The sequence below is a fragment of the Asterias amurensis genome, chromosome 6 (genome assembly GCF_032118995.1).
Source record: "Asterias amurensis chromosome 6, ASM3211899v1".
Taxonomy (NCBI): Eukaryota; Metazoa; Echinodermata; class Asteroidea; order Forcipulatida; family Asteriidae; genus Asterias; species Asterias amurensis.
In genome coordinates, this window is record NC_092653.1 from 5,632,247 (window position 1) to 5,650,752 (window position 18,506).

General features: G+C 40.0%; 2 protein-coding genes and 1 long non-coding RNA gene across 3 annotated transcripts; 1 reads left to right on the forward strand and 2 right to left on the reverse strand.

The window, feature by feature from the left end:
• Positions 1 to 1,119: 1,119 nt before the first annotated feature.
• On the reverse strand, positions 1,120 to 6,711 carry LOC139938164 (cholesterol oxidase-like). The gene is made up of 8 exons (XM_071933554.1): positions 6,672 to 6,711; positions 5,795 to 5,852; positions 4,804 to 4,978; positions 4,108 to 4,256; positions 3,805 to 3,955; positions 2,712 to 3,081; positions 2,235 to 2,404; positions 1,120 to 1,870 (listed from the first exon to the last, which is right to left on the reverse strand). Exons 1-8 carry the CDS (start codon positions 6,709 to 6,711, stop codon positions 1,682 to 1,684), a joined length of 1,302 nt encoding a protein of 433 aa, XP_071789655.1. The 3' UTR covers positions 1,120 to 1,681.
• A 6,518-nt stretch (positions 6,712 to 13,229) lies between these two features.
• LOC139939154 (uncharacterized) lies at positions 13,230 to 15,695 on the reverse strand. The gene is made up of 2 exons (XR_011786267.1): positions 15,528 to 15,695; positions 13,230 to 14,489 (listed from the first exon to the last, which is right to left on the reverse strand). It is a non-coding gene; the product is annotated as an uncharacterized lncRNA (long non-coding RNA).
• Positions 15,696 to 16,796: 1,101 nt separating this feature from the next.
• Positions 16,797 to 18,181, forward strand: LOC139938166 (beta-1,3-galactosyltransferase 1-like). The gene is made up of 2 exons (XM_071933555.1): positions 16,797 to 17,259; positions 18,162 to 18,181. Exons 1-2 carry the CDS (start codon positions 16,797 to 16,799, stop codon positions 18,179 to 18,181), a joined length of 483 nt encoding a protein of 160 aa, XP_071789656.1.
• The last annotated feature ends 325 nt before the right edge of the window (positions 18,182 to 18,506 follow it).

Below are 18,506 nucleotides of genomic sequence, written 5' to 3' on the forward strand. Positions count from 1 at the left end.
CCGCTGCCTTTAAGGAAGTTGCAGTGTGCACTGCGCGTATATACGTGTCTTTTCTCGTTATCGGTTTATTTCTAAGATGGCGGCTTGATGACGTCAATGCATATTAGGTCTAATACCACTGTAACTTTTGTAGAAAGGGTGAACATTGTTTTTTCACTTAAAGGATTCGGGTACTTTTTCAAAATGTCCACAGATTTACATTAAACTTACAGGGTTTGAAGATAATGATAGTGGAAAGCTTCCCTTCAAATATTATTACTAACTAAGGTTGTGTAGTTTTTGAGAAATGAGTAAAACAAGTCACAAAATAATTTTGGTCTCATTGAGCTTATTTGGTCGTCGAAGGTGCGAGATAATAACGAAAGAAAAAACACCCTTGTTTTTTTGTAACACGATGTTGTGCGCTTTCAGATGCTTGATTTCAAAACCTCAAATTCTAAATCTGAGGTCTCGAAATCAAATTTTAGTGGAAAATTACTCCTTTCTCGAAAACTACGTCACTTCAGCGGGAGCCGTTTCTCACAATGTTTTATACTATAGACATCTGCCCCATTATTCGTTACCAAGTAAGGTTTTATGATTTTAATAATTATTTTGAGTAATTACCAATAGTGTCCACTGCCTTTACTTTTAAGAGTGACTATACGAGACCTGTACCTTCACTTTCAGAAAACAATCAGCGCTAATGTCGCATGTCAGTCATTGCGAAATAATACTACAAAATCGTGATCACCGACAATCCATGTCGTGGTTAATGTTTCAAATTTCAATACCACCAACGGAAGTCCGGGAATCGGTCAGCCACCTCGTGTTTTGTTGTTGTTTACTCTGCGGGGGGGGGGGGGGGGGGGTGGGCAAGCATTGCTTGCCTCGTTTGATGATTATGTGACAAGTACTATGATATCATTACAAAAGCAAAGCTACACATTTTTGTTGTTTATAATTTAAAAAATAAACAAAAAATTGAAATCAAGACGAATGCTCTATTTGGACATACTCATTTGGATTTCGAAACACTTTTTAGTTTTTGGGACCACAACACCACAACAGTAAATCAAACTATGTTTTGAAATCGAAACGACAACGCCTTTTCTATTTATTTAATAATAATAATAATAATAAGCCGTGGCTGGGTGTGATTTACTATTCTGATTTCCTGGTGCTAAATAAGAATACTAGTACATAATCTTTGGGCTTTTTCAACGAATGTGATATGCTTTGAAATAAATGTCATTTTAACTGCCTATAAACACAGGTGAAAATTTGCTGTTCATGCTCCCTGGGTACGTTGTGAATATCAACGCTAAAAAAGTAGCCTGAACATAAATGACGTCACACTTCGAGGCTCGTGAATTACGCCAGAGATCTGCCGTTGTGCCTACGTCAATCCACCTACACTAATTTCACAAGCAAGTACATGTTCATGTGCACACTGCATGCAGACGACCGAAAGTAAGCTTTCCGTGTGTTTTGATTGGTCCGAGATGGATGCATGTCAGCTGCACCCAAATCACCTTGGACCAATCAAAACACAAACATGGAAAGCCTACGTCACTGCACGTTATCTAACGAAAATATTTTATCCGATGAAATCACTGGTTCTGTAAAAGCAGTACATGTCTTCATCCGTGCAGATAAAGACAAGGGACCAGTCTAAGCTGAAATGTCCTCATCTTCAGTTTTAAAAGTTGTACTTCTTGTCGCTCACGTAGTCTATGTTCCAGCCGTGTTTATCCGCGAGTAGGCGCATGCATCGCTCGGCCACCATAGCAATAGTCAGACTGGGGTTGACTCCAAGACTACGTGGAATGATCGCACCGTCCATGACGTACAAACCCGGATGAACATCTGATGTATTGCCAACAAAAACCTTTTTCATAAAATGAAATAACAGTATGCTTAGAATTGTGTAAGGGATTGAATTACACTGACTGCTTTTATAAAGGGATATCACACAGCCTTTGTTGTTGTAAAATTATAACAATTTGAATATCTCCTGAGAAGAAAATTATTGCCGTGACATTGTTTTACTCGTTTCTTAAAAACTACAGCATCTCAGCAAGTGATATTTTAAGGGAAGCTTTCTATCACCATCATCTTCGAACCGTGTGAGTTTAATGTAAATCTGTGGACATCGTGTTTTGTGTCGCACAAAAATTATTCATATCCTTTAGAATGTGTGCAGGGAACCTGGCAGAAATGGCTGAAGTGCAATTCATTTTCTTCATATTCACCTGTCCTTCGTGGCTGACCACACCCTCATCACCTGTCTCGCCCATGCCGCACCCACCGAGAGGGTGCACCGTGGTCACACCCTTAGTGTGTCTCAGCTTTGCGAAGAGACCAACCCAGAAGGGGTTTGGTATGTAGTGACCGTGCAGCGAGGCCGTGGCTTCCTTTATACCTGTGAATCAGGATTTAAAAACAATTACCAAAAATTATAAATTAAGTACATGAACAGTTCGACGTCTGAAACAGTTAGGAGCGCCTGGACGCGCTGGAAGTTGATACACGACTGTTGCAGGGTTTAACCGCTTACCCCTACCCCAAAGCAGGGGTGGCTATTACCCGGGGCTCTGACAGAGGGCAGACAAAGGGCGGACCTGGGGTAAAGCGATCATAGTGTGAAAAGGCCGGCCGTTATTTCCCGGGGGCAACCCCGAGGAATAGAGTTGTGTTAAAAGGCCTATGAACAAGACCCCGGAGCTTACCTTCATGAACTGTGTTGAAGTTCTCGCCGTCCCCTACGCCCGGATAGTCGATCCAGACCCTTCCATTCTGTTCGTCCAGTCGAACGACACCTTCGGACGTGTCGACACTCATGGCCAACATACATGCGGTATTGGTGAATGCCTTCCCTGTGATGTGTCGAGCTAGTTCCCTCCAGTCGTCCTCTCCCGGCGTGGTGTCGACAGCGCTGTGAGGTGCCTCTAGCCACTTCAAGATTAACTTATACGGGAGCTCGGCGGCGGAGGGGACGGTGCCGTCTTCCAGCACGTAGCTGTGCTCGACACCCTTGTTGTTCCGGTCTCGTAGATCGATCACCTTGGTGATCCCGGGACCGGGTCCTTTTCCCTTGTCCTATTTCGGTTGAAAAATAAAAACAAAATATCTTATTCACCTGATTTCATTGTGGTAGGGCGCCCCCTCGCCTATAGGTCTCAAGATAAACGTGTAAGCTTTCTATAATATATGTGTTTTGATTGGTCCGAGGTGACGTTTGGAAGCTGCACTTTCGATCGCTGGCATAATGTAGGTGAAAGGTGAATATGAACGAGGATTGACCTAGACTAGAGGGCACTCTCTGACTTAACTCAATAGCTTTGAAGGGTGACGTCAGATGTTCAGGCTAGAAAGGTGGTAGACTGGTCAAATATTGGGTGCGTTCGTTTAGCTTCCCTGGGTCGACCCCGGTGTGTGGCGTTTTTTTTTTCTAGGACGAACGTGGGAAATTATCTGCACACGTTCGTCCTGGAAAGAAAACCCGTCACACACACCGGGGTTGACCCAGGGAAGCTAAACGAACGCACCCACAAGTATTGGTTTTACATAACCAGCTATTATGCGCGGGGACTGACGTGTGACGTCAGATTTTTAGGCTATAAAGGAAGTTGTTCTGGTCAATCGTGTGCGCCATAATGTCTATTGAAACATTACCGCACTTACATCCAGGAGAACTGATTAATTTGTCTTAAATGTAGTACAAATTAAAGTTGTTGAGACATTTTGCAATCTTGGACTTGTTTTTCACCTTCTGTCAATAACCGGGGGCAACATCCCAAATGTGTCAAAGAAAACTCCTACCTTCCTGGCCTCCTTAGTGGAGATCCCAACCGGTTTTAATGGCATCTTGGTGTTGTAGCTAAACCCAACCGTGTCTCCATTCGTAGTGAACGACTGGCCGAGCCGCGAGGAAAGCTCCAGCATATCACGGCGTTTTGAATTCAGCAGGATAGACCTTTTCGCAAATACTGGGGCGCGCGCGTAAAGCTTGGAATTAGGTGCATTGTGGTCTAGCTGGTAGCAAAATTTGATTCATATCTATCCCACAATGCACCTCATTCAACAGTCTGCGCTTGCGCATTGGTATTTGCGATAAGGTCTATGTTGGTCGAGCCAAGGGCGCCCCCACCGAGGATGACCACCGGAGCGGTTATGACGCGTTCCGTTGCGTTGAAGTCACCGTTGACGCAAGGGACGTAATGGACGCGCCACTCGGCGCGTTCGTCGTCTCGAGAAATGACCCTGACCTCAACCTGTCAAGAACACAAAAATGTCATAAAATCTTTCGACTATATGATGATGCTGTTTTCAAAAACTTTTGCTCGTATGAATATAAATAATGATTTAGCATCGATATAACAATGATTTAGCTCTTCGTGAAAACGCAGTTCCAGGGTTCTTGAGATGTTTGTCTTTCACCAACTTAGCATAATTAATGTAGACGACTTTAAGGTCTATAAATTTGTAAATTTGTAGATACTGTTCAACTAAATCGAAACCACCAAAAAGTCCAAATTAGTTGTTTTTGTTCTTCTCGATTTTCTTTTTTTCGTCCCTTCGTGAAACTGCTGGCGATGTGGACAACGGTTTCTGTATAAAAAAAAGTAGAAATTCCCCAACGGCAGTAACTAGGGAGATTGTTCCAAATCATTGGCCTAGCTACACTTTGTTTGCTGGGGAACATTCAAGCGAGTGATGTCAAGTGTGGACCGAAGAAATCGTGGAGTCCGTGTACTATCAAAGTAAAGTTGAGTTTATCGAGGAGTAGTCATCGATCTGTGTTTGTGAGAGAATGTTTACCTCCGTGAAGATGTGAGCACCATGTGCCTTGGCATCAGGAAGGTAGTTCATATTTAAGGTGTTCTTTGCTTCCGTATTACAACCTCCGCAGCAGTTCCCGCAGTTGTTACACGCTGGTTGCGGGATACCAACGTGGTTCTTCTGACGATCCTCAAAGTTTACGTAAATCGGGGTACTATTGGGCAACCACAGCAAAGTAAAATACATATTGTTTAATTACTAAAATTTCTTCAAAGGTGAAATTGATATATTTTGAATTGATGCATTTTCCTCAAGAAAGTACGACTATTACGACTACATTTTTAAAGACACTGGACACTATTGGTAATTGTCAATCAAAGACCAGTCTTCTTCAGACGTTACTTCAGAGTGAGCCGTTTCCCACAATGTTTTATACTATCAACAGCTTCCCATTACTCGTTACCAAGTAAGGTTATATGCTAATAATTATTTGGGTTAATTACCAATAGTGTCCACTGCCTTTAAGTATGGTTATTAACTATTAGCATAAAACCTTTCTTGGTAACGAGTAATTGGGAGAGATTGATAGTATACAACATTTTGAGAAACGACTCCCTCTGAAGTTATGTAGTTTCTGAGAAAGAAGTAATTTTCCACAAATTTGATTTTAAGACCTCAGATTTAGAATTTGAGGTTTCGAAATCAAGCGTCTGAAAGCACACAACTTTGTGTGACAAGGGTGTTTCTTTCTGTTATTGTTATCTCGCAACTTCGATGACCGATTGAGTTCAAATTTTCACAGGTTTGTTATTTTATGCATATGTTGAGATACACCAACTGTGAATACTAGTCTTTGACAATTACCAATAGTGTCCAGTGTCTTTAACACCACACTACTCATCAATAATCTTCAGCCGTGGGAACAGTCAACATGCTGGACACAAAAGTATAGCAATTGAATACAATGGCTCGCCAGACGGCTTCTGTTGCATTAATTAACATTTAACATTGAAATTGATAAATACTTTACCGATTGAGGTTTCGAGCTGCTTTGACCCATGACTTGCAACTAGAACTAGTATAACTAGCTATAGTGAAAAAAAGAAAGGAAAAAAGAATAAAAGACACTGCAGTATTACCGTGAATGCCTTTACATTCCACAAGGTTAAAGCCATTGGACCCTTTCGGTAAACAGTATTGTCCAAGGCCCACACTTCGTGTATCACAACTTCTATACAAAATAACAAACCTGTGAAAATTTAGGCTCAATCAGTCATCGGAGTCGGGAGAAAATAACGGGAAAACCCAGCCTTGTTTCCGCACGTTTCACCGTGTCATGACATATGTTTAAAATAAATCCGTAATTCTCGATATCGAGAATTTATGTTGTTTTAATATTTTCTCAAAAAGTAAAGCATTTCATTGAATAATATTTCAAGAGAAGTCTTTCACCATTACCTCCTGTAAACCTTGTAAGTTATTTGTAAAACTGTGAACCTTTTTTTTCTGTACCGTAAGTGTCCAATGGCTTTAAAGGGATAGTATAACCTTGTTACTATCAACAACAACAAAAGTTAAAAGTGAAAATCTCATCAAACGTATAGATGTTGAATTAAGGTTTTGGATAAATCAACCTTATAACTGACAGTGTATTTACCTTTTATTGGTTTTGATATGCTCACTTTAAACTTAAATTTCCTAAGGTTGTGTAGATCGAGTGCACATGACTTCCTTTCTACTCAGAATCTATGGCATGGATAACAAAAAATACAAGTTTTCGGGGTCAGCATATCACTGATACGGATTTCTGGTCACGTGACCCCGGAAAAACAGGAGTCACGGCTCCTTCTTTTTTAAAGTGAAGGCGTAACCATGGTTACTACTGGAATAGTGTATGTCCTTGTCACCTGCTAAATGACGTACATTGGGCACAATCTGTATCACCATTTGGGTGTGGAGGGGCACAACCGTGGAAGTGTTGTGGCCAAGCGGTTAAGAGCATTGAATTCAGCAATTTCTGATCAGCAGGAGTGTGGGTTCGAGGCCCCAGCCGTGACACATTGTGTCATTAAGCAAGACACTTAACCATTGCTTCGTCCTTCGGATGGGACGTAAAGCCGTTGGTCCCATGTGTTGTGTAACACATGTAAAAGAACCCAGTGCACTTATCGAAAAGAGATGGGGTTCCCCCGGTGTTCCTGGCTGTAGCTGCTGTATGCGCCGTAGCACCTTGTAAACACTGGTAAGGTGCTACATAGTTGGGTCTCAGAGATCATCTCTTTCAATAACCTCTTTTTCTGTATAAATGTATACTAAGCACATTCAGTATGAATTGTTTGTATAGATACGTGCGCTATATAACACTTCGATATTATGATAGTATATAATATTATTGGATAGTGAATAAAATAAAATAAAATAAAATAAATTACTATTATGTTCTACCTCAATGGCATGTTCAAGTTCGGTTATTAACGGGTGACAGTCTGTATGATAAATTGTTTGACCACACTTGTGTGCTGTCGGTATGCATCGGGGAGTGTTTTTTTCGGACTGGATGTATGGTAACAATGTATTTAATATGTTTCTGACACGATTGGTGTGTCCCCCGAAACCCAAAGAAAATAATTTCAAATCAACAAAATACTGTTAGTTTTGACCTCCATGGTCAACCCATATACATCAATGTGTGTTAGCACTGTATACTCGGTACTTTCCCGATCTCTGTGAAACAAATCAAAGGCATATTACTCGTGTGGGATTCGAACCCAGGACCCTTGCAATTCTAGAGCAGTGTCTCACCAACTAGACCATCGAGATTACCCGGTAGCTAGAGGCAGTTCGAATCTTATATGTTTAGCCCCGATGAAATTTTCCATCTGTCAAATATAACTATAATTGTGTACACTTACCGTTCGTATGACAGAACTCGTATCTCTAACTTTCTGCTCGTGTTTCGTATGGATAATTTCCTTCTTTCATTACTTCAGTTTAAGTAGTGAACAAGCCTTACATATACAGCCTGCCGAACGGAAAAATCAAGTAGTGATCAAGGCTCTAGTACTATTATCAACTTCAACACAGAACGGAAACTCTTTTGATCATTGGTAACTCCCAAATAAATTTACTACAGGTTCAATGATTATTGTGCAAAGTGTTAACACCATGGAGGTATTGTTACCTCCATTGTGTAACCCACTGGAAACCTTCGGTTGTTCGGTTGTTGTTTCCCCAAAGATGTAGAAAGTAATAAATCTGTGAAAATTTTGACTCGCGAAACCTCTGCTAGGGTTGAAACGTCAGGCCATAAAGCCATTGGACCCTTTCGGTAAACAGTATTGTCCAATGCCCACACTTCGTGTATCACAACTTCTATATCAAATAACAAACCTGTGAAAATTTAGGCTCAATCGGTCATCGGAGTCGGGAGAAAATAACGGGAAACCCACCCTTGTATTCGCACGTTTCGCCGTGTCATGACATGTGTTTAAAATAAATCCGTAATTCTCGATATCGATGATTGATATTGTTTTACTGTTTTCTCAAAAAGTAAAGCATTTCATGAAATAATATTTCAAGAGAAGTCTTTTACCGCTACCTTCTGTAAACCCTGGAAGTTTGTAAATCTGTGAGAGTTTCTTTTCTGTACCGAAAGGGTCCAGTGGCTTTAACTATTGTTTGCATTTATACATAGGTCCTTTTGGTTGGTTATACAAAAGCAGTTTGAAACAGCTAATTCCATTTTTCAAAAATTTGGACTGAATTGGTCATCGAAGTTTCAAGAAAAAACATACATGTGGCACAAAACAAATTCGTGTGCTTCAGACCTGAAGTCTTTTATCGTTTCAAACATGTTATGGTGTACGTACACGATAGGTCTTAGTCTAAACTTATCGTGTACGTAAGTTTAGACTTATCGTGTTGTATATCGTACACTATAAGCGAGATGTTAATTCATTCATGTGCTCGTAATACGCTTCTATCTAAATTATTTCCTGGTCGAGAATAGACTTGTGGACAAGTCGTTAATGGTCCCACGCGGTGAGATAGTCGAGTTGTGGCGGTGCTATGGCGATGATCAGTGCTCTCGCGCGAACTGCTGGTTGCCGACTCTATTCCCCATTAACACCGTAGTCGTAATAGCAGTAGTGGAATAGCGCGGGAATCGCGGGGAGAGTCGGAACGCTATCACCGCGACAGACATTTAACGACTTGTCCACAAGTCTAGTTCGAGAACGACTACGTACGCGTTTCCGTAGTAACTATTCAGCATGTTTTGGTTTGGGTTCATTGCCTTAAGGCACTGTATACACTATCTGTAATTACTCAAAGCAATTGTTAGCATAACAATTTACTTGTTGACGATCAATGGAGAACTGTTTTAGTATACAAACCATTTTGAAAAACGACTCCCTCTGAAGATTTTGAGAAAGAAGTAATTTCTCACTGATTTGAATTGAATTCGATACCTCGGAATTAGATTTTGAGGTCTCGAAATCAAGCATCTGAAAGCGCACAAGTTCGTGTGACAAGGGTGTTTTTTCTTTCATTATTATCTCGCAACTGCAACGACCAATTGACCTCAGATTTTCACAGGTTTGTTGTTTTGTGTATAAGTGAGAAGACTAGTCTTTGGCATTTACCAATGTGTCCAGTGTCTTTACGTATCCGTTGCAGACTGAAAGTGAAATACGAAACGTTTTTGTCGGAAGTGATTTTTCAGTTGTGCATTTTATTCCCAGATTAAGCCTACATATTTTGAACACGTCTATATTATTATAAAAATTATAATTAAAAGATATCAAGTAGTTTTTTAAATATATTTTTTTATATAAATTTTTTAACATAATTTATGTTGCAGTCTTGATTTATTAATCTAGACAATTATACAAAAGAATTGTACCACACTCGGTAAGCATGCAGCCTTTCCATTATCAGTCCCTCCCTGTTCTCCTACAAACATCTAATTATTATTTCCCAAGGCTGTTTTCATCATATAAGCTATTGTGCTATAGGATCGTCACCAGCCCGTGACATTCCTAGATATATTCTCAATAAACTGGTAGTTCTCTATCACAAAAGGGTAGGTTATGTCGACACGCTGACTGCTGTTGCCATTTACCATTGTTGTTTCTTGACTGCACATGTGACTAATGGTATAATATGTGTTATGGAGTTATCGGCATATATGCAGCTGGCTTTTGGTACTGTCTATATCAATGGAGTTCGCATGACCATTATCAAGTCATCCATGATCGTTTCTCTGTGAATAATTATAACAGTGAAACGAATGTACTGTTTCATTGAAACAATACTCCCTTGACTGCCGAGTGGGGGAGAAATCCCCCTTCCTCCATCATGCACCGTGTATAGGTGCTGTATACGGACTATCCTCGTTCGAGAGAGAAAAAAGGCGGTCACTGCTCTGTGTTTGATGCCACGTGTTATGGCGGCTTATGGTGGAATACTTCGGAATGCAGTGTGCTCGCTGGGAAAACGTCCCAAAGCAGTCTCATTTTACTGGTAAGTAAAATACATATATTTGTATTCTTTTAACAACCATTGTATTGCCTTTTCTTGTAAACTTTAAAGGAACACGTTGCCTTGGGCTGTGGGCAGAGAGTTCCAGAGTGTAGCAGCTGCCTTTCCAAACTGCCTATCACCATACGTGGCAGTTTTAGTGAGAGGTACTCTTAAAGAGGTAGTGCGTTCAGACCTCAATGACCTGCCTGGTCTGTATTTGTCGATCAGATCACAGATGTACGCAGGTGATCCTCCATTCAGAGCATTGAAAGTGTGCACGATCACTTTGTACTCGAGACGACGCTTCTACTTTTGAATTATCTATCTAACCATATGCATTTCATAACAAACGGTTTCAAACGCTTTTCAACGACCAACTCGACCGATCCAAGGCAACGTGTTCCTTTAATGTGCAGTTTTTTAATACTTGTGTTTTTTTCATGTTTGCTGGCAAACAAAATGAAATGAAATGAATTGAAATGAAACAACAGTTTTCCCATCAAACAACAACCATAAATTGTGTATCGAGAGATTTGCGACATAGGAGGGATGTACCAGAACCTAAACGAAAGGACGTACGGAAACCTAAAAATTTCGTCCATGAGTGTGCAGTAGGCCGCATCTGATAAGCCTGTACGTGTCACATGGGTACCTAATTATTCCATTTGGCGTACGCCCAGTTCTGAATAATGAGCAATGAACAGTGCACTGGATAATATAATTCACTCGCAGAACTATACATACCGCCCATTTGGGTAAATGGGGGGGGGGGCTGCGCTGTGTGGTTTTCTTTCTAAATAAATAATAGCCTAATCCCGGTGATATAGACGCGTTTACAAATGGCGAAGGGAAGTATTGTTTCCCCCTTTTTTAGCCATGTGTCTTCGTTTCGTGCGGTGGCCTCTTAATAGTGACCCTTGTTTTGTTTTTTGGGGAAGTAATGTTTAAATTACAACTTCAAATATTCAATTTCGAGGAGACTTTACATCCGAGTTTTGTTTCTAAAACAGCCCTTGACTCCCCTGAGAAAATCGGAATGTGCATTCAGCTCCTTAGATACTTGAGTGGGGGCGGGGTGTATGTGGGGTATACATTAATTTACTCGAGGGACACACGTGAAGAAATTAATGTAACCAATAAATTAACACAAAACTAAAAAAAATTACACAAAGCATAAAATATGGGGGGGGGGGTCTACATAATTCTACCCTAAATAGTTAAAGGCATTGGACACGTTTGGTAATTTGTCAATGACCAGTATTCTCACTTGGTGTATCCCAACATATGCAACAAAAATAACAAGCCTGTGTGAACATTTTGACTCAATTGGTCATTGATGACAAGAAAAAGCTGGGGAAAACACCCTTGTTGTACAATAGTGTGCTTTCAGATAGTAATAAAAAAGGCTTCTGGTCAGAAGTCTTTTAAAATTTTAGTAAGAATTTACCTCTTTCTCAAAAACCGTGTTACTTCAGAGGTAGTCATTTCTCGCAATGTGTTATACTATCAACAGCTCTCCGTTGCTCGTTCAAGTAAATTTGTATGCTAATTTATATTTTTTTTATTTTTTATATTTACTAAACGTGTACAGTGTCTTTAACAAGCTCACCAACAACAAGTAAATAAATAAATAAAATAGCGCGAAACGAACCAAAATGGCTTAAAATTTCCCCCACTCCCACCCTTTTTAGCATTGCAGGCGATCGGCGGCATTAAGTTTTCATAAACTCCCGGAAAAACCTCTGGAGTTTTTAACTGCACCGTCACCACAGAAACCGTTCTCACTATCACATTTTATATAGGTAAACTTCCGGGAGTACTATCCGTTTAACACTTCGATCAAACTCAAGGAAATACTTATGGTGTGAAAAGGGCTTTTCTTAGTAGTTTAAAAAGGATCGACCAAAGGTTCCCCGGGAATAACTATAGTGCGAAAAAGTTCATGAGATTCTACACTTCACTCAATTCAATTTGGCGGGTTGAACCAACATCATGTGGTTACACGTGCCGGGTCTCTGAGCTGTCCCACTGCACACGACTATCTCTTCTGTCAGGAGGTATGCCCATCCTTTGTGTGCCACAATTGAACAATAGGGCTAGTCAGTGCGCAAGGGTCAGAAAACCCCTTCATTTCATTTGTTAGATATTCATGACCGTCGCGGCTATGAATATATAATGAGCTCGGAGGACGCATTTTAAAAAATCCAATTCGGGAGTATTAAATACTCTAACAGACAAAAACTTTCATAAAACGGAGTAATAATGTTTTATTGTACCTACAAAAATTATTTCATAATTTTATGTATCCAAAAATAAGAAATATGAGACAAAAAACATTACCCTCTTTGTGCAGAAATAATGGTCTTCAAAAACGTCATCTTTTTAATATTTAACCAAATTGTGCAGAAGAATTTTATAGATAGACTGTTAGGTAAACTATTGATGTAGTCTTTCGCTGTATTCGTTATTTCCAAGGTAGCTCGAAACAGTCAAGTTCACCAAAAGAATCCGACTTCGTCAGCGTGACCGTTCAGAATCGAGAAATCCGCCATGTCTCGCTAGTAAAATGAGAGCCCACACGTGATTGGTCAAAACATGGACCATGCTCAATGTCCTATGTAACTAGTGTAACCAATCAGCTGCTGTGTAAGGAAACGCTAGTCATTTGCCTAGCGTTTCCGTACACTTCAGTCATGTCTGGTTCCCTACTTCAAACGTTACACTGATTAATGCGGTGTTGGGTAAACATTGAGGTACCAGGCTTTTCAAAGGATTGTGCATTTGTCTAAAAGGGATTCGTTTAAAGAAGGTCTGCCGTACAATGGCTAAATCCATTAAAATTATTTTTTGAAGCTTTTTAATATGCCATTCCACCGAAAATAGTAGTAGATATTCGCTGTGGTTTATACCTTAATGAAAGAAACACTACTGCATTTCAAGGGTCCACCATTACTTGCCCATTTTCATGCTTTTATTCTGTGAGGATTGGTCAATTGTTAACAACATATTTTTTATTAAACACTGCAACATTCTTTTCTTATTTCATTTATTAATTTATTTGATTCTTTCAGCTGTAGGAATGTCTCATGCAATTATCCACATTTTCCTTTAAAGAGTCTTAATTATTTAAATAATTGTTTAATGCTAGGTCAGCTCAGAGAAAAATTACAAAAAAGTTGTTACAGGAACACCCAGGTATTAGGAGATCTGTAAACATATAAAGTGGAAATTATACTTTCTAATTCAACTAGTTTCTTATTTTCCCTATTATCTATAAATATCACAAGCAACTTGCAATACAACATTAAGTACTATTTTTGTCTGCCAATGATATTGATTAAAATAATGTAATTTATCTTGATGGGAACACTGTAAAGCAATGATTGAACAATGCTTACTCTTTATCTTAAAGTTATTGTACAATACTATTGGCAAAGATCTTTTCGTTGAAAAGCTTACTGGTCGTTAAGTTCACATTTGAACTATATTTTCTGTCTCTGATCTGAAATGAAGGTTCACACTTCCTGCGAATGTCAATGCGATACCAATGTTGATATCAAAAGTTCACAAATAACTTGCAGAGGTTGAATTGTGCGAATATTGCATTGTGCAAATATCGCAACGAAAACAGAGTTGTGATGTAAAATTCAAGTAAAATCCATATCGAATTCACATTCGCAGTAAGTATGAACCAGGCTTAAGACTTTAAACTTTAAATTAAAAAAATATTCAGAAATATAAATTCACAAGCATGCAAAAGTTTCAACTCAATTCGGGGTCTGTTAGCTTGAGAAAAAAAAACCCCAGCAAAACATTTCATTTAGTACGAGGTACTAAAGTATCTTGTAAGAAGGTACGAAGTGTCAAAGGTACGAAGTGTCCAAGGTACGAAGAGTCCCATAGTCACTTCGTACCTTGCAAAGGTACGAAGCGTCTAGGGTGCGAAGAGGCAAAGGTACGAAGTGTCCTGACACCTTTCATCTCGGAAGACTGTTATTTGACCCATCCAAGCCTAGCGATACCAACTACATCTCTGAGCACGGCATTCCCGAACAGTCATAATTACAACACCCCGTAGAAATCTGGCTGGGTTACAACATCAGGAAGAAACCAGTCAATGTTCAACTTCACGTTCTCCGACAAGTACTTTGTGACGGAATTATCCAAAAGCTAGAAACAACGGTAGGTCATCAAGGGTAGGCCTGAGGTTTGGAGGGAAAAAAAGTATCATAAGATTTTAATTTTACATCAGGCCTGATACTTCACGGAGGCAACGGAGGCGATTGCCTCCGTTGCCCCTTGCCATTGCCTTGGTGCCCTTGAAATGCTCCAGTAGAAATTTACAATATCCTCATAGGGTGCCTTTTGCCAAAGAGAAAACGCCTTGGTGCCCTTGCCCTTTCAAAAACGAAGCATACAGGCCTGTTCCATTGTTTAGATCCCATCATATAGTTATTTAAAAAAAGGTTGACAGAAATAACCAGGCTAATTCTCATTGTATATGGACCTAAACTGGGGGCACTGTACTCCGTAGCACGCTAATATAAGGTTTGCGGTATAAACACATCCGGTTATTAAAAATTTTACTTTGTATAATAAGATGACAACTAACATGACTAAAGAAACAAATATATGAATGCAATAAAACAAAGTGCAAGTTGAAGACAAAAACTTGTGTATTGTAAATATCATGTCCAAAATAGCCTAGAACTGTCACTGACTCACTGTGTAGTACGAGCATGGAGGGTCTATTTCTTCCTCCATGGTATAATTATAACAATGTTTAAAGTTAAACCAGGTCCCTACTAGTACTACTTTCTGATATTTAAAAAAATGTTTTATAAATACATGCCACGACGACGACGACGAAAGACAAAACAACTAAACAGCAGCCCCAGAAAATCGTGTTTACTGTAACGTCACGCAACAATGAGTGCCGCAACAACGGAGAAATTTGTGATTTCTCGTGAAATTACGAGGCCGAAAACACGACAACGGTTGAACGTGCAGAAGTGAATGTACCATCAATAGGACCAGAAACCCTTCGTCTACCATAATATCGACCTCATTTGTCTCCATTATGCTCGAAACAGTCAAGTTCACCAAAAATGTGAGGCTATTCTTCGAAAAGTGTGAAAACTTAAGTACACTTCAGTTGAAAATATAAATGTCTTAGAGGGGTTAAATTCGGTAAAAATTGGGTTCTAAATCTTCGTTAGATTGTCGAGAAGGCTACTTACCCCACCATGTTGGTCTAACTCCGACGGAAATGTACTTCCCATCGGTTTGAAGGAGCAGTGTCGGAACGCTCGCATTTTCACGCGAAATCTCGAAGGGGTCCGAGGCCAGCTCTCGCTGCAAATGAAATCGAGCGCTATGCTTCATTATCGAGCACGGTGCGCACGGACTGTCTGGGCCTGGTCGTGGTGCTCCGTTCAGACCGCCTCTCGGACAATAAAGATTTGCATACGTTCCAGTAATGAGGGGACAGGCAGTGCTTCTGAGCATTTACCATACGTCCTATTTAGGTTTCCGTACGTCCGTACGTCCTTTCGTTTAGGTTCTGGTACATCCCTAGGCGGACGAGTTTTCTTTTGTCACGTGGTGGACGCTATTTTGTAGCCAAACATCACAACCCACAACCAACTAGTCTGACACCAAGTGTGCGCACATGGTTTTTATCCTGTTTTTTTTTTTTTTAAACTGAAAATGGCTTCTAATCGTAAGTTGTAGTTGTTGGACGCCATTTTTCGGTCCATATGCAGCACAACCCAATGTACTGACTATAGTCTGAAGCGCTTGAGTCTGGTCCTCATAACGGCTCGGCTATTGACATACCCTCATCCATTCTTCATTACTTTTCACTCAACCAATAATGCTCTTTCCCGCTTTTTTGTTTGTTTCAGAAAGAAGAACATGAGATGCTTCTGTGGGATTAAGATCAAAATTAAGACTGCTCCGCTATACAAGATCCTAGAAGAAAGTCCTGCCACTGGGAAACGGTGCATATAACAACAACAACAAAAACAACAACAACAACAAAACAAAAACAACAACAACAACAACAACAACAACAACAACAACAACAACAACAACAACTACAACTACAACAACAACGACAACAACAGCAGAAGCGACAACAGCAGCAACAACAACAACAATAACAATCGATGATATAAGGATACTACATCGGCTAAAATATGAGATTATTTAGAAAGGGACGCTGTAAGTATTTTTGTCTAACTTTGGTCTATATTTTAGTGGTGTATGTTATCTTTGACTACATTCCCATTTCGATCTTCAATCGCCATGAGTGTGACCCTTACCTGAAAATGAAAGACGGCAAACAATTTAATCACACTTTCTTCGTGGCCGAGCCACAGACTTGTTTCCACGCTTCGAGTTCACATCCGAGGCCCGTGTTCTTGTTAGTTGTGATCGCTTCTTCGGGGGACAACTTCGAGAGGCGTCAAGCGATTCGTGAGACATGGGGAAGTCCCAAGGAGATCATGGGGAGGAGTATCATCACAGTCTTCCTGCTCGGCGAAGAGCCCTGGGAGAAGTTTTCTCCCGAAACGCGAGATTTACTTCAGGATGAAAGCGCAACACACCATGACATCCTCCAGGCAGATTTTCTTGATACCTACAAGAACCTCACCATTAAGACCATAGTTGCACTGAAGTGGATCCACACGTACTGTTCACATGCCTCGTACTTCATGAAAACAGACGATGACATGTACATCAGTTACGCCAACATAGTCAAGAATCTGTCTGCTCCCTCGACCCCAACCACTGACTTTGCGATGGGTCATCTCTTCGAGAACAATTTTGCGTCTCGAAATGTTTACAATAAATTCTACATGCCGAGATGTATGTTCCCGGAGAAGTTCTACCCTCCGTATCTTGCAGGGTCAGGCTACGTCATGTCTGGCGATTTGGCAGGAAAGATCTTCCGGACTGCTTTGTATAGTAACTTCGTTTATTTCGAGGACGTCTTTGTTGGGGTGTGTTTTCGGACGCTAGTGGTAAAGCCCATAGGACACAGTGGTTTTAATTTTATACACATTGGTTATGAGTTTTGCAAATATAGAAATGATGTGGTTTCATCTCATGGAGTTGAGACGAAGGAAATGCACGATATATGGAACGATCTACAAAATTCTGAAACTAAATGTTTACCGTCAACTTAAGTTTTTTTCAAAAACAAACCTTGCAACCCCAGTGTGAAATTGTCACTTAATTATTTGTTGATCAGGTTTTAGCAGAAAAACACGTCACTATTTTAACAAAGTTTTGTTGTTAACCTTTCTCGTCAAATCAAAATGAACTCTTACTGTACGATTTGCGCAGCCACAAAATTGTGGGTAGACATGTTTTCGTGTCCCTTTAATAAGCAATAGTATGAAAGCCGCTTTGTCCGACACAGTAATTTTACTTATATCAATTAACACTATTGTTGTGTTAATGATGGAAAAAATGTGCTTGAGGTTGTCATACATGACCTGCAATTGTGTTACTCAATATTTATTGGTCATTTGGTGCCTTTGTATAACAAAAAGTGTGTAATATTTTAAAGAGATCATTTAAACAAGGGGTATTCCATGATGTGCACTTACCAACCCTAGTACACGGGACCAATGGCTTAATGTCCCATCCGAAGGACCAAGCAATTATTTTTTACTATATCTTGCTCAAGGACTCGAGTGCAGTGCGCCTAACCACATACGAAAGCAAAAGGTGGGCAACCAGGGCCCAAATTTATAGAGCTGCTAAGCACAAAAATTTGCTAAGCATGAGATTTCATTCTTGATGATAGACAGGGTTACCAACTAAATTTCCATTTGTCGCATATTGCTTGTTACTGTATTCAGTTCATGTTGGTTTATCCTGAACATCACGTGGAAATTTTGTTGGTAATCCTGTTTTTATCGAGGAAGAAAACTCATGCTAAGCAAATTTGTTGTGCTTAGCAGCTCTATGAAATTGGGCCCTGGTAAAAGAGAAACACTACCACGTGAAACAGAAACACTTCCGTGTGAAAGAGAGATACTTCCACCGGGATTGGGATCCAGTGAACACTTTTGGTATTTACTCAAAATAATTATTAGCTAAAACCTTACTTATGAACAAGTATTGGAGAGCTGCTGATAGTCTGTTTGTTTTCAGCTATCTCCATAAATAGTTAAATTTCAGGTTCGGTACAAGTTCATGACAAA